Consider the following 15,876-nt stretch of genomic DNA (forward strand, 5'->3'; position numbering starts at 1 on the left):
TCAATTTGCATCCATTGGAAATCCTTTAATTCCAAAGTACTGTAAACAACTACATCCAGATACTTAATTATTTTAATCGTCTGTTCTAGGCTTCTAAATTGGTCGAATCTTTCACTAAACTGTTCAAATAACGAGTTTACTATATTCTGGTACATAAGTATGGACTCCATTACACTCGTTGTAGTGGCCTTCTTGAAATACTTTTTTATCCGAGGAAAATACTTATAAGTTTTAGTTTCAATATCTCGCTTGAAAATTTTAAGTTTACTTTCAAAGATTTGATGTATCCAAACATAATGTCAATACTTTTGCCAAAACCTTGTAAATTTAAGTTCAGTTCATTCATATGAACAGAGAGATCTGTAAAAAACATCAAATTGCTGACCCACTTATGATCCTTGATCTGAGGAAAGTTTGCCAGATCCTTATTCTCAATAAATACCGTAATTTCTTCAAAGCATTCCACAAATCGCTCAAGTACTTTACCTCAACTCAGCCATCTCACATTATTGAACATCAGTAGTCCACTGTAGGTTGAATCAACTTCCTGTAAAAGTGCAGAAAATTCTCGCTTGTGAAGGGGTCAAGAAGCTATAAAATTCACAATTTTTGTTACAACTGACATTAAATCATTCAATTCTGAGAATCCCGATTTGGCACACAACACCTCCTGATGGATAATGCAATGAAAAGGTACAAGTGGATGTCTAATAGCTTCCATAAACAATTTCAGGAATCCCACATTTTTTCCCACCATATTTGGTGCCCCATCTGTCGTGACTCACACAATTTTAGAGATATCAATGTTTAGGTCACTGAATGTTTTTATAACAACCTTACATATTTCGTTTCCTGATGTACTTATTGGCACTGATTCTAACTTTATCAACTCTTCTCTCATTGTGAGACCATCAGAATATCTAGCAATAATGGCCAACCGAGCATTTGATGTGACATCAGTAGTTTCATCAAGAGAAATCGAAAAATATTTACAACTATTTAAGTCTTTTTTTAATTGATGTACGTTTTTCTTAAGATCTATTATTCTGTCTTTGATAGTATTTCTACTGAGTAGTAACTCAGAAATTCTTTTAATAATATCATCTTTATTTTTCATATCGTGAAATAGAGCTGGTGCACATCTTAGAAATGTTTCCTTAATAAAATTCTCCGTCACTGAGGGCTTTTCCATGCTGAGCTATGGAGTGAGCAATACAGAAACTTGCTGATGTTAAATTCGTAGAGCATCTTACAAATTTAATGATGGAATTTGATTGACTTTTATAGAGGTATAGCTGCGTAGAAATGTATTCCTTCCTTTCATCGTTACTTTTTTTCAAGAGCTGACAATGATTAGTTTCAAAATGTCTCTTTACATTCCACGTTCTGCTTACTACCGTTTAATTACACAGTATGCACAATGATCTGTTGTTTCTGTCAACAATCCCATACATCTCAGTCCAAATGTCTTGAAAGGGTAGGCTACTGCTACTTCCACTTCCTTTATCATTCAATCTTGCTTTTTTATTTTTTTGATTCTCCATCGCAAGGCTGCAAAAATAAATAAAAATAAATCACGGCGTTTTTTATAAAAGGTTGATAGGTTTCTTACCTATGAACGTTCTGCAGTGTTGTTGCACTGACTCCTGGTGCAAAACAATTCAAAGATAGTATGTATAACCAACAAATATATGGTGCTGTAATCAATTATCCGACATGCAGAATGTCTCGTCGAGCACTGTTGCACTGTATATCTTTTTCTTCTAACCCTCCCACTCCTGTCTCCCAACGAACATGGCGATCAAGTGCGTCCGTTTGCCGAATGCACCCGAACGCATGGGAAGCTTACCCGAGGCACATGTTGACAATAACGAGGCCGTTTCCAGAATTGGGAGTAAAAATAAAATGTCATGAGTAAAGATTAATCTCATTATAGTGCAATTCTTAACCTTTTTATATTAATGTCAATATTGGAAATGTATCTTGGATGTTTTCACTATGTATCTTTGCTACGCAACACCGATGTACATGTTTACATCCGGTTTTAGAATTGCATTATTGATCATGAGTAACATGAGTAATAATATTACTCGAGTGATGCCCAACTCTGGCCATTGCGAGAGACAAACATTTGAATTATGCAATTTTTTGTCTCTGTCAATGCATGTCACCCAAAATGAGTTGGCATGTCACCTCTGACACGTGTGTCATAGGTTCGCCATCACTGCCCTAAGGGTTCCCAGATGGCGAGAGGGCGCAGGCTGGGCTGAGGGATGCCCCTCCACACACACATACACACTGTGCAGGAATTTCGTGCACCGAGCCTCTAGTATGCTACAAATAAAAAGGAGTACAATAAGCATATTAAAGTGGTTTGCTTATGAGGATATAAGGACCAAGGATAAGGGAAACTTAAAGATTTTTCATCATTCCCCATCTCATTTCATGGCATTAGAGAGATTCTCTTATTTAAGATTAGAGGCCTGGTGCACGAAATTCGGGGTCACTAGACCTGGCTGGCGATCAGGGCCTATCAGGGCCCTCCTTCTGGCTGCCAGCTGGGGCCTCCCTTCCCCGGCTGACAACTGCCGGCCAGGGCCTTCCTTCATTCCATGCTGCCCCCTGGTGGTCAGCTCACGTCATAACAAGCTGTCGAACTCCTGAGGGGACAGTTTACATATTAGGCTTTTATATAGAGAGAAGATATGATCTGTAGATATATCAAACTGGCAGTATGATGAAAGCAAATGAAATGACTGAGGACACCACTGTCACAACCCATCCACCTTGTGGAATTCTTTTTTTGTTGTTGTTGCTGTTAATCCTCACCTAAGGATTTTTTTTTCCCATTGATTTTTTAGAGAGAGTGGAAGAGAGAGGGAAAGACCGAGAGAAACATCAATGTGAGAGAAACACATTGATTGGTTGCCTCCTGCCTGAGGCCTGACCAGGGCCCGGGCTGGGGAGGAGCCTGTAACCAAGGTACATGCCCTTGATGAATCAAACCTGGGACCCTTCAGTCTGCAGGCCGATGCTCTGTCCACTGAGCCAGACCGGGTAAGGCAGCCTTGTGGAATTCTTATTCTCCCGTAAGATATCTTAGAAACCATATGTGTTGTGTGACCATCAGACATAATGACCAAGTAAGGAGACCCATGTCAGTCTGTACTTAATCATTTAGAATGTTTAATTTCCCTTTTAAATTAGTTAAAATTTAAATAGAAATACAAGTTCTAATATTTTCTTGTCTTTGATTTGAAACACCTGTTTGAAGGAAGTTACTTGAAATTGCAAGATAAAGTTTAAAATCGATTCCATAACATCTGTGTGTTTTAATCTAAAATGTGATTTCCCTGAATCTTTGGGGGAAATTACCATTCTAGTAATATGTGCCTTCAGAAACTCACTAGTACATATCCAGTATGAGAAACAGGTTCTTAAGCTGACATCATTGATCAAAGATCTGAGAGATCTTTGGGAATAATATTTCCTTTCTTTTAACATCAAGACAGTTCACTATTATTGCTCTTCTAGAATGGAATCCAATATGAAGTATTAGTTTGTGAAATATGCAGTAATTTTATGACACTGATTTTTATTTTTTTCTTTAACTTTACAGAGACTGTGCAGTTGATCCAACTTGTGTTTTATGCATGGAGTGCTTTTTGGGAAGTATTCACAGAGACCATCGGTACAGGGTTAGTAATGTCCAGATAATAACCATACCTAGTATCAAATTTTATACTACCTACCTTTTCTGCTTTTTTAAAATTCCAAGGTTTAACACTAAAATAGGAGAGAGTGGTTTAAGAAATGTGTTATTTAAACACCATTAAACATACAATGGCAGTGTAGATATGAATTATGAATCCAGACTTCTTGGAACATGTGGTTTAAGAAAGACAACACAGATATCAGCTCCTCCATATTGGTTTTCAGTTAGTTTATCTTGATGTTTTTCTATGTTTATTATCTTCAGAACTCTAGGTTTATGAAAGGGGTTATCAAAAATCAGAGGCTAAAGTTGAGTTAAAGTGTGAGAGGAAGGTTCCTAAAGGGGTTTGTGTGAGACAAGGAAAAGTGATAGAATTATACATTTAAGAAATGTTCTATTTATTGGTCATCTTCCACAGAAGGTTTGTCATTCCTTAATATTAAAGAGGCAGCTACTACAGTGTAGAAGGGGGCTCAACTCCAAAACATAAGACCCACTAATTTTATTTTTATTTTTTTCTCTGCTATAATGCAATCAGTACTTTTACAAAAATCAGGTTTGTTTGCTTTTAAGTCAAGGATATGACAAAGGCAGATTATTATTAAGCCTGTCTTGGTTTCTCTACTAAAAGTTCAAAACAGATCCATGAACATTCAGAAATTAGGGAACTGTTAGTAGCTGGAGCTTTTTCCACCCTAATCTCAAATAAAATGGTAGAGAATATTGCAGTCTTATTATTTCAGGAGCCCTGTTGGTTCAGGACTTTTCCTCCTATTTGTTTTTATTCATAGTACCCAAATATTGATAATAACGAACTAAAAACAGCTATAAAATTGAACTCCTTTTATGTTTGTGTTCTCTTTATTTTCATAAATCAGTAAGAGAATCCCAGTTTTCTTTAAGCCAGTGGTTCTCAACCTGTGGGTCGCGACCCCTTTTGGGGTCGAATGACCCTTTCACAGGGGACGCCTAAGACCATCGGAAAACACATATATAATTACATATTGTTTTTGTGATTAATCACTATGCTTTAATTATGTTCAATTTGTAACAATGAAATTGGGGGTCACCACAACATGAGGAACTGTATTAAAGGGTCGCGGCATTAGGAAGGTTGAGAACCACTGCTTTAAGCTGTTCTACCTATCTTCGGTAAGAGAATGTGCATGAAAACTATAGGGGGAGTTAGCATTTTTCAAATGCCTGCCTGCCCATGTTTCTTGACATATATCTTTGCAGTCCCTTAGAATAACTGTCTTTTGTGGGTTTACATTAATTATTTGTGATATATAACACACAGATAGTTTGGGCAAAGTATATTAAGGCTGATCTAAAATTTGCACTTAACCATTTCTAAACTCTCAGAATTTTTTAAAGAGCAGAATTTCCAGTCTACCAATGATTAACTAATAGATTCTGTCTTGCCAGATTTCTTGAATCATTTCCATATCTTAAAAGAATAAATAGCTTCTTTTGCTCCTCCCCCTTCCTTATGTGGAAATGCAAAGACAGATAATCTGAGCACAAAGCAAGATGGTGGCCATCTACAAGGCAAGAGAAGAGCCCTCAGGATGAAACCTTCTGGCTGGCACCTTTCTTTTGGACTTCCCAACTTCCAGAATGGCTCCTAATTTCCCTGACCAGAAGCTACTAAAGCTACCCCAGACATACTGCCTAGTCATTTTTTGCAAATGGTCTTTCAGCTCAGCCATAACTAGTCCTGCTCACGCCTGCAGGATTGTCCACCCAGTCCCCCTGTTTCTCCTGGCTGAGGGGATGTCAGCAGCAGCAGGATTCCTCTCCTCTCTGGGCTGAGCTCCATCATGAGCTCCCAGCTTCTGGGCTGTCTCCCTGGTTTGTATCAGCCCCACCCCCTTTTTGCCCTCCTCCCTTGCTCCATCTATCCACCTTTAGATGTTTCAATGCACGGATCTCTTAGGTATATTTGTGCATTGAACAGGGAATATTTTGTTGTGATATGGCTGTTCAAATTCTTGAAATTTCAGGGGAAGAGATCAGGGGAATCTCTCAGGATGCCACTACTCTGATATCACTTACATTTAAGTCCTTTATCCATTTTGAGTTTATTTTTGTGTATGGTATAAGAAGGTGGTCTAGTTTCATTTTTGTGCATGTACATGTCCAATTTTCCCAGCACCATTTATTGAATAAACTCTTTACTCAAAAAAAAAGAAGAAAAAGAAGTATAAATAATTCTTGAACCCTGCAAGTGGTGCAAAGGTTTTTTGTGACCAGGCAGTCTACTTTTGTATTTCCTGAGCTTCCTTCTCAAAGAAGGATATTTAGGGAGTGTAAGAAAAGAAAAATAAATGGTCTTTCTAGTTTTTTATTGCTTACTTCCTCTAATGCAGATGCAGCACTCTTATTGCACTATTCTAGTTCTTATAACTCTTGAATCTGACATATTACATTATAGCACTGTAACCTGCTAGCATAAAGGCCAGCATTATACCAATTTAGCCAAAATCCAGCCCCCAAACCCTCATGATTTCCCTAATTAAGAAACTTACATATGTGAGCATATTTTATCTCTTTAAAATATCTATTGTTTACTAGTTCACTACAAGGTAGCTTATTTTATTTTGAATCACTTCTATTAGCTTATAGGCATATTTAAAATAAGCTTTAAAATATTGAGAGGTTTGCCATTTTTTAAAATTTCATCCCTCCAAAGAAATTTAAATACTCTAGCAATGTTATTTCCTTAACTTGCTTTTCTTATAATCTGAGAGCCCTCAGCAAACACTTACTGACAAGATGCTTTATGATTTTTTTTTTTAAGATGACAACGTCAGGAGGTGGAGGTTTCTGTGACTGTGGTGATACTGAAGCTTGGAAAGAGGGTCCTTACTGTGAAAAACACAAACTTAACACCTCTGAAATTGAGGAGGAAGAGGTAAAAACAATTTCCAAAGTTTTGTGTGTGTTTTTTAAGGAAATACTATTTAACCATGAGTTTAAAATACTTTGAGACATGGGAATAAGGTTATAATATGAGCAATGGATAAGAAAAATAGTCCTGTCACTAATAGTGACCAGGTATACTTTAAAAGTTGTTTGCATTTAATGATGCCATACCATTGCTAATAGTACACACTTGAAATTCTGGAAATTTAGTTTAATTCAGCTTTTTTTAAGTTCTCATTTATTATTGAAGGGATTACTTTTCCTATATGTGTAGACCACTTAGTTGGTTTTTGTATATTTGTGTTGTAACTATCTTTAGTCTTTTCTATAGCCATACCTGGCAGCCAGTTCTAATTGTCATCTGGTAAATCAGTGACATTGGATATGTTATGTGACCAAGTGTAGAGATGATAGCTCAGTACAAATTATACTCACTCCATCTGTAAATATGTGCTCTAATAAATTGTAGGTCCTATATTATATTTCCTTGATATTTATAAGGATATATTTATAACTACTGGTAAATAAGTACTTGACTCTCTGCTGCTGCTTGTGACAATTTGATGTTTGAGTCAAGATCCTTATTTCAGCCCTGGCTAGTGTTGTTCAGTCATTAGAGCGGCGGCCTGAGCACTGAGGGGTCATGGGTTTGATTACCAGTTAAGGGCACATACCTGGGTTGCAGGTTCGATCCCTGCCCTGGTGGGTACATGCAGGAGGCAGCCAATCAGTGTGTCTTTCACATCAATGGTTGGTGTAGGGTTTTTTTCTCTCTGTGTCTTTCTCTCTCTCCTCCTCCTTCCTTCCTCCCTTCCACTCTTTCTAAAAATCAATGGAAAAAATATCCTCAGTCCACTTTTGTATTTCCTGAGCTTCCTTTCTTTTCAAAGAAGGCTATTTAGGGAGTGTGAGAAAAGATGAGAATTAACAAAAACAACAACAACAAAAAAGATCCTTATTTCAGATTTTATTTTTAAATGGCAGAGAGATGGTTACGTTCAAAGTACTTATGTGTTATTAGTAGGTATAATACAGATTTGAGGCGTAAATAATCCTTCCTGGTGCTCATACCTTATAGGTCTCAAATATTTTAATAGAACAACCAAGACTTTATGGTGTAGGACAATGTCTTTTAGACTGTGTTCCACTGTGTTTTGGACAGATAAAATTGTGCACAATTATTCAATGGTATAGAAAACATATATATTGTGTTTTATGTGCTTTGTCCAAGCATTCTAGAATTTGCTACAGGGAGACACCAAGTGGCCAGGGTTTTGGATTTCTTCACTCCTTTTAGAGAAGCTTCATTTTTATCATATTAGAGGCCCGGTGCATGAAAATTCTTGCACTGGAGGGGGTCCCCAGCCCGGCCTTCCCCCTTTCACAATCCAGAAGCCCTCAGGGTATGTCCTGCTGACAGCTTGCAGGGGTGGGCAAACTTTTTGACTCGAGGGCCACAATGGGTTCTTAAACTGGACCGGAGGGCCGGAACAAAAGCATGGATGGAGTGTTTGTGTGAACTAATATAAATTCAAAGTAAACATCATTACATAAAAGGGTACGGTCTTTTTTTTGTTTAGTTGTATTCATTTCAAACGGGCCGGATCCCGGCCCCGCAGGCCGTAGTTTGGCCCACGGCTGGCTTAGGGGGAGCGGGCCTAAGCTGCAATCTGACCTCCTTCTGTGGGAGGCGACTAGGCTGATCATGGGAAGGCGCTGCCCCCATCAACCCACTGCTGCTGCCACTGCCGGGCCCCGGCAGGCCCCTCACTTCTTTGTGCTTGGCCCCGCCCCCCCACCCACTGGTGGGTGGGGGGCGATCTGGAGCCAGCCAGCGAGGGGAGGGGCGGTGGGAGGTTGAGGCACAGCAGGTCGCACCCCATCTAGCCTCTGTGGAGGTGTGGCGCCAGGAGCAGAGGCAGAGGGTCCTGTTCCTGCTCCTGCCCCGCTCCGCTCCCACTCCCACTCCCGGGGAGGTGTCGCCTCCTTTCCCGTGCTGCCGCTGGCCGTAGGCCCTCACAGCCGCTGTGGCTTTGTTCACATGGACGTCTGCTCTAAGTAACATATTATCCTTTTCTTAGTATAGATACCAGATTGGAGTTCTGTATGTAAAATTATAAACAAGACAAATGAATATATATTTGAAAAAAAAGGGTTTTGCTTTAAAAAGAAATGAAAACCAGTATAAAACATTAGGACTATGGGAGAAAATATTTGCAAATCATATATCTGATAAGGGTCTAGTATCCAAAATATGTATCTTACAACAATAAAAAGACCACCTAATTAAAAATGGTCAAATGATGCCCAGCCAGTGTGGGTCAGTGTTTGAGCGCCACCCTGTGAACCAGGAGGTTATGGTTCAATTCCCAGTCAGGGCACATGCCTAGGTTATGGGTTCGATCCCTAGTGGGGGGCGAGCAGGAGGCAGCCGATCAATGATTTTCTCTCATTGTTGATGTTCCTTTCTCTCTCTCAAATCAATAAAAACATTTTTTTAATGGTCAAAGGACTTGAATAGACATTTGTCTGAAGAAGATACAATACAAATGATCAGTAGACACATGAAAACATGCTCAACATCATTAGTCAAGGAAATGTAAATCAAAAGCACAATGAGTTATCCTAGATGGCTGTAATAAAAATTTAGAAAAGGAAAAGTGTCGTTGAGGATGTAGAAAAATTGTAATCCATTGTACATTGCCAGTGGGAATGCAAAATTATTTCAATGCTGTGGAAAACAGTTTGGCTTTTCTTAAAATGTTAAGCATAGAATTTCCATATGAGCCTGTCCTCAAAATTTTAAACATAGAATTGCCATATGAAACTAATTTCACTCCTAGGTATATATCCAAAAGAATCGAAAACAAGTATTCAAATAAGTACATGAACATGAATGTTTGTGGCAGCATTATTCACCATTGCCAAAAGGTGGAAATAGTTGAAATAGTTAGCATTAAATGGATAAATAAATTGTGGCATATACATACAATGTAATGTGACTCAGCCATAAAAATGAATAAAATACCAATACATCCTAAAACATGAGTGAACCTCCATAACATTATGCTAAGTAAAATAAACCAGATACAAAGTCACATATTGTATAGTTCTATTTATATGAAATATCCAGAATAGATAATATTGTAAAGACGGTGGTTGCCAGGAACAGGAAAGGGAAGAATGGGGAAAAACTCTTAATGGGTAAAGGGTTTTATTTTGAAGGAATAAAAATGTTTTGGAACTAGCCCTGGCTGGTTTGGCTCAGTGGATAGAGCATCAGCCTGTGGACTGAAGGGTCTAGGGTTTGATTCCCGTCAAGGGCATGTATCTCTTTTTTTTTTTTTTTTTTTTTATATAAATGTGACTCTTTTTTTTTTTTTAAATACATTTTATTGATTTTCTACAGAGAGGAAGGGAGACAGATAGAGAGTTAGAAACAACAATGAGAGAGAAACATCGATCAGCTGCCTCCTGCACATCTCCTACTGGGGATGTGCCCGCAACCCAGGTACATGCCCTTGACCGGAATCGAACCCGGGACCTTTCAGTCCGCAGGCCGACGCTCTATCCACTGAGCCAAACCGGTTTCGGCAAGGGCATGTATCTCAATTGCTAGCTCCTCCCTGGGCCCTGGTCAGGATGCCTGCAGGAGGCAACCAATCGATGTGTTTCTCTAGGTCTTTTCCTCTCTCTTTCCACTCTCTCTAAAAATCAATGGTAAAATATCCTCAGGTGAGGATTTAAAAAAAAATGTTTTGGAACTAAATAGAGGTGTTAGTGGCACAAATTATGCCTATACAAAATACCACCGAATTGTTCACTTTAAAATGGTTAATTTTATGTTCTATAAATTTCATCTCAATAGATTATTTAAAAAGAAAAATTTTAAGACTTCTGTTACCTTTTTATCTGTTTTAAAGTAGGCTTAAAAGAGTTTTCTAAGAAAAATTATGAATCTGCCTGCAGTTGCTCTGTTGGCTTTATCCTCATATTTTAGTAGGGTAGCTATCAAAAAGTGCAGACTTTGGGTAATTTCTTGAATATAACAGCAAGGTCACTTGCCTGGCTGAAGCTACATGGCCCTGCCTAGAGAATATATACTCCACAGAAACTTGACAGAGAATAAAACCTCTGGACTCTACCACTTAATTCCTATTTAAGAATTCAGTTAAGAGAAATGAGGTCTTCAGGGATAAGATTATAAGGTAAGATAGAAAGACTAGTGGCCCGGTGCACTGGGCCTCTAGTAGTTTTTCTATTTTTAAATAGTTGAAAAAATCAATAGGATAGTATTTTGTGGCATGTGAAAATGTTATGAAATTCAAATTTCAGTGTCCATAAATGAAATTTTATTAGCACACAGTGACACTTAATTGTTGATGTATGATCTATAGCTGCTTTTTTTCTACAGTAGCAAAATTGAGTAGCTAAGACAGAGAACTCTGTAGCCTGCAACAACTAAAGTACTTACTGACTCTTCACAGAAAAGGTTTTCTGACACCAGGTATACACTAGTAGAAGCGTTTTGTTTATTATACCTGATTCCCACTCACTAAATGCCATCTCCCATGCTTGGGTGTGGAGGGTAAGTCAGGAGGCTGGTGGCATAGTACCTCTTCTAGTTGAGACCTACCACATACTATATAACCTACTATGTAGTGTCTCCTTTGTTGATCTTCATAAGTCTCATACCAAATTTCTCTTAGATCTCTGCATTAGGAAATGCTATGTTTCTCTTGGTTTGAACCTGATAATTGATTATGTTTCCTTTTGTTGAGGCATCTGGAAAACAGAGCCAAAATGTTTGGAAATAGAGCCTGTCTTTAGTAGCTATATGAAAACTTATTATCTCAATTTATAAATAGGTATTATCTTGACTTCAGTTTATTTTCCTACCTTTATTTTTCACTTTACCTGCTTTGTATATCTATTTTTCAATTCTATTATACTGCTTATATTCTTCAGTTGCTGTAAATACTTTTTGGAACAAAATTTAATTCAATAACAAATATTAACTGAATGAGCAACCTCAGCAAATACTTTTCAATCTAAAATTTTCACTTTGCTGCTCTCATCTCATTAGAATGCAGATTAGTGATCTTTTGTTGTTTGCTTTGTTTTTGTTTTTTGTTAATATCCTCACCCAAGGATATTTTTCCCATTGATTTTAGAGATACATTGATTGGTTGCCTCCTGCATGTGCCTGACCAAGCCGGATTGAACCTGCAACCCAATATGTTGGGTTGACCAGGAATCCAACCCAAAACCCTTTGGTGCACTGGCCAATGCTCTAACCACTGATCCACACCAGCCAGAGCAAATGCAGATTAGTAATTATTAATAGCTAAATATTATGCTAAGTACTATACTTGGTTTATCTCATTTAGTTCTGAGAACAGCCATATAAGGTAAATATTGCTGGTACCAATATTCTATATCTGCAGAAGCTTGAGTTTTAAGAGAGATTAAGAAACTTGATCCAAGTGTCCCACACAGTAAGTGCTGGAGCAGTGCTTTAAACTTAGGTAGTATAGGCTCCAGTAATGGAACTTTTTTGACAGTACCTTATACTGGTTTTTTAAAACATTTTTAGCAGTGGAATTGCTATTTTAAATAAGATTCTCATTTTTAAAATTACAAAAATAAGACAGATAAAAGTGGTATTATTAATGACTTTATTTTTTATAAGTTGAAATGTATATTTACTTGTTAAGAAAGATTATTCAGGCCCTAGCCGATTTGGCTCAGTGGATAGAGTGACAGTCTGTGGACCAAAGGGTTAATTCCGGTAAAGGGTACATACGTTGGTTGCAGGCTCCTCCCTGACCTGAGCCCTGGTCAGGGCTCGTGCAGGAGGCAACCAATCGATGTGATTCTCTCATATCAATGTTTCTTTCTGTCTTTCCCTCTCTCTTCCATTTTCCCTAAAAATCAATGGAAAAATATCCTCGGATGAGGATTAACAAAAAAAAGAAAAGAAAGATCATTCAGTCCTGGCCGGTGTGGTTCAGTTGGTTGGGGGTCATCCCATGCACTGAAAAGTTGCTGGTTCAATTCTGGGTCAGGGCACATGTCCAGGTTGCGGGCTTGATCCCCAGTGGGGGTCATGCGGGAGGCAACTGGTGTATATTCTGCTCTCACATCGATGTGTCTCTCTTCCTTCCTCTTTCTCTAAAAATCAAGTTAAAAAAACAAACAAAATTTTAAAAACTAGTCTGTAAAAAAAAAAGAAAGATAATTCTAGTTTGTTTCTAGTTTTAGTTGGGTGGTATGGAGAAAATCTTCATTCATGCCTTATTTACATATGAAAATAGTTAAACTATTATAATACATGTTTACATTTTAAAAATTTAAACATTATAGAAGTGTATTACATAAAAGATGAAAATTTTCCGTAATTTCCACTACCCTCAGAAATAACCACAGATAACATTTTTGATGGTAGAGGTATGCCTCTCGCATTCTTTTAGTTTGAAAGAAGAGTAATTCAAAGTTGATTCATAAAGGTTTGCATTCTCTAACATAAATATAATCAAAGAACTGTAATTATTAATGATAGTTGATAATACAACATAGGATAAGATGGTCATTTATTTACTCATTCTAGCTGATTAATGTTACGATACGAGCACTTTGAGCAGAAATCTTTCCTAACCTTTAGTTTACCATTGTACATATGAGTAGATTTACACAGCCTAGCATCTCTTCACTGCAAAAATAATTCTTACTCAGTGACCATTTTACAAGAAGATAACATATGCATACAAAGATAGCACAGGAATCTATATTCTTTGGCCTGCCTCAAACGGGGTTAATGTAGCAACAAAATTACCAGTTGGTGATTCCTAATATGTAATATAACACTTTTTAAAATATATATATGTTTATTGATTTCAGAGAGGAAGGAAGTGGGAGAGAGAGAGATAGAAACATCAACGAAGAGAGAATCATTGATCGGCTGCCTCCTGCATGCCCCCTACTTGGGGATGGAGCCCGCAACCTGGGCATGTGCCCTTGACTGGAATTGAACCCAGGACCCTTCAGTCCTCAGACCAACGCTCTGTCCACTGAGCCACACCAGCTAGGGCAATTGATGTGTAATTTAAATAGGAAACAGCTCTACCAGGCCCTGGGATTTTGCAGAACAGAGTTTGGGTACTACTGGCTTGGATTCTCAAGAATTGGCAGTTGTTTCTTTCCCAGGATCATTTAATTTTTATGAATCCTGTTTATTGTAATTCTTCAATCTTCTAAATGTTATGGGACAGAATTGTAAGAAAAGGAGTGACTATATAGTAAGATACTATTTTTAAGGTTCTATTTTCTATTTTGGTGTAGTTCGAGGCTCATATTTTCACTAATATCCACTCTTTATTGAATCTGCAGGAGGTACCAGTTCTAGTTCCTTTTTGTACAGGTGGTTGCAATATGTTAACAGTTTCTAAAGTCTTTATAAGAAATAGTAGTAACCCTTGCCAGTAGGATAAAAAAAGATTTTTTTTTTTGAGACATAAAAAGCAGCCTGTTGAGCCCTAGCCCATTTGGCTTAGTGGATAGAGTGTAAGCCTGCGGGCTGAAGGGTCCCAGATTCGATTCCAGTCAAAGGGCATGTACCTCAGTTGCAGTCTCTCCCCCTCCCTTCCACCCTCTCTAAAAATCATTGGAAAAATATCCTCAGGTGAGGATTAACAAAAATAAAAATAAAATAAAAAGCAGCCTGTTGAGAAGAAATAGAGGTAAAAAGTAAGACCTCAAAAATATTTTTTCTTTTTGAAAGAGGGAGAGAGAAATATTGATTGGTTGCGTACTGCACCTGCCCCAATCCTGGATCAAATCCACAACCTGGGTAATGTGTCCTGCCTGGGATTCAAACCCACGGCATTTTGATGTACTGACAACACTCCAACCAACAGATGCAAGTTGGCCAGGACTTTCCTTACTTTTTTTTTACTTTTTCTTACATTCTTCAAGTCCTAGGAATCTTTGTCCTTTTTGTCCTTTTCCCTCCATTCTTTTTATCTCCCATCTCCATCTGTTTTATATCAGTTCCACTAGGCTTATCTTTGTGTAGCCTTATGTGTATTTGCAAGAATGTGCTGATTCTCATTCCGTGATGTTAGAACATACTAATCTTTTATTTGAGACATGAATATAACACTATTTAGCCATTAAGCTAAATAATGTGTTTAGATTTAAGATAAAACATTAAGATTAAAAACATTTTGCCAACCATGACTGAAAGATACCATGATAAACTTAGTACATATATGTTTATAGAAATATTTTTTTACATTAACCTAGAAATTTAGTAACTTACTGTTAAATCTAAAGAAGGAAGTAACCTGTTACATGCATACACAACCTGTGAGTGATTTTTATAACATCAAAGCAATTTTCTGACCTTGTTGACTTCTCATCTTCGTAATCCTCAAAATCAGGTTCTTCTTTATCCTGTAAAACTAAATTTGTTTTCTGTCCTTGGATAAATTCCTTTGTTTATTCTGGAAATTAGGGATTAGGAAGCTATAAAGATGGTTTGGTGTTAGGTTTTAAAGATCCTGGAATGTCATTCTAAAGTTTTTAGATTTATTCATTAGACATTGGAGTGCCATTGAATATTCTGGTTCAATTGATTTCAGAATTGGGATTATAATTTAATAAAACATTTTAGGAAGCTTGATTTGGTAGAATGTAATATATACGATCAAATTGAAGAGAAGCTTAAGCTGAAAAATCAGTCAGCTTTTTACAGTAATATTTTGAGAGGTGGAGGCAGAATGGGAAAGAGGAAAATTAATGTGCATTTAACAAAATTGCATTTTCTTTTTCTGTTCTTTTTTCAGGATCCTCTCATTCATTTACCAGAAGATGTGATAACAAGAACTTACAATATTTTTGCTATTATGTTTCATTATGCAGTAGAGATATTAACCTGGGAAAAAGAAAGTGAATTACCAGCAGATTTAGAGATGGTGTAAGTACAACCATTTATTTTTTTGTATTTGTATTTCCTCACACTCAGTTTTAACCATTTTTCTTCTAATTCCTCATGTTAACTTTTTTTTTAAAATATTTTATTGATTTTTTACAGAGAGGAAGGGAGAGAGATAGAGAGTCAGAAACATCGATGAGAGAGAAACATCGATCAGCCGCCTCCTGCACATCTCCCACCGGGGATGTGCCCGCAATGCAGGCACACGCCCCCGACCGGAATCGAACCCGGGACCCTT

The 15,876-nt window shown here is 37.5% G+C and overlaps 1 protein-coding gene across 1 annotated transcript in view; it reads left to right on the forward strand.

Moving 5' to 3' along the window:
* UBR2 (ubiquitin protein ligase E3 component n-recognin 2) overlaps positions 1–15,876 on the forward strand; it is a 124,980-nt gene that overhangs the window by 29,544 nt on the left and 79,560 nt on the right. The window contains 3 exon segments of the mRNA XM_006100547.3: positions 3,620–3,698; positions 6,519–6,632; positions 15,490–15,620. Of these exon segments, the coding sequence (XP_006100609.1) occupies positions 3,620–3,698; positions 6,519–6,632; positions 15,490–15,620 (324 nt within the window).

Source organism: Myotis lucifugus, unplaced genomic scaffold (genome assembly GCF_000147115.1).
Source record: "Myotis lucifugus unplaced genomic scaffold, Myoluc2.0 scaffold_318, whole genome shotgun sequence".
Lineage (NCBI taxonomy): Eukaryota > Metazoa > Chordata > Mammalia > Chiroptera > Vespertilionidae > Myotis > Myotis lucifugus.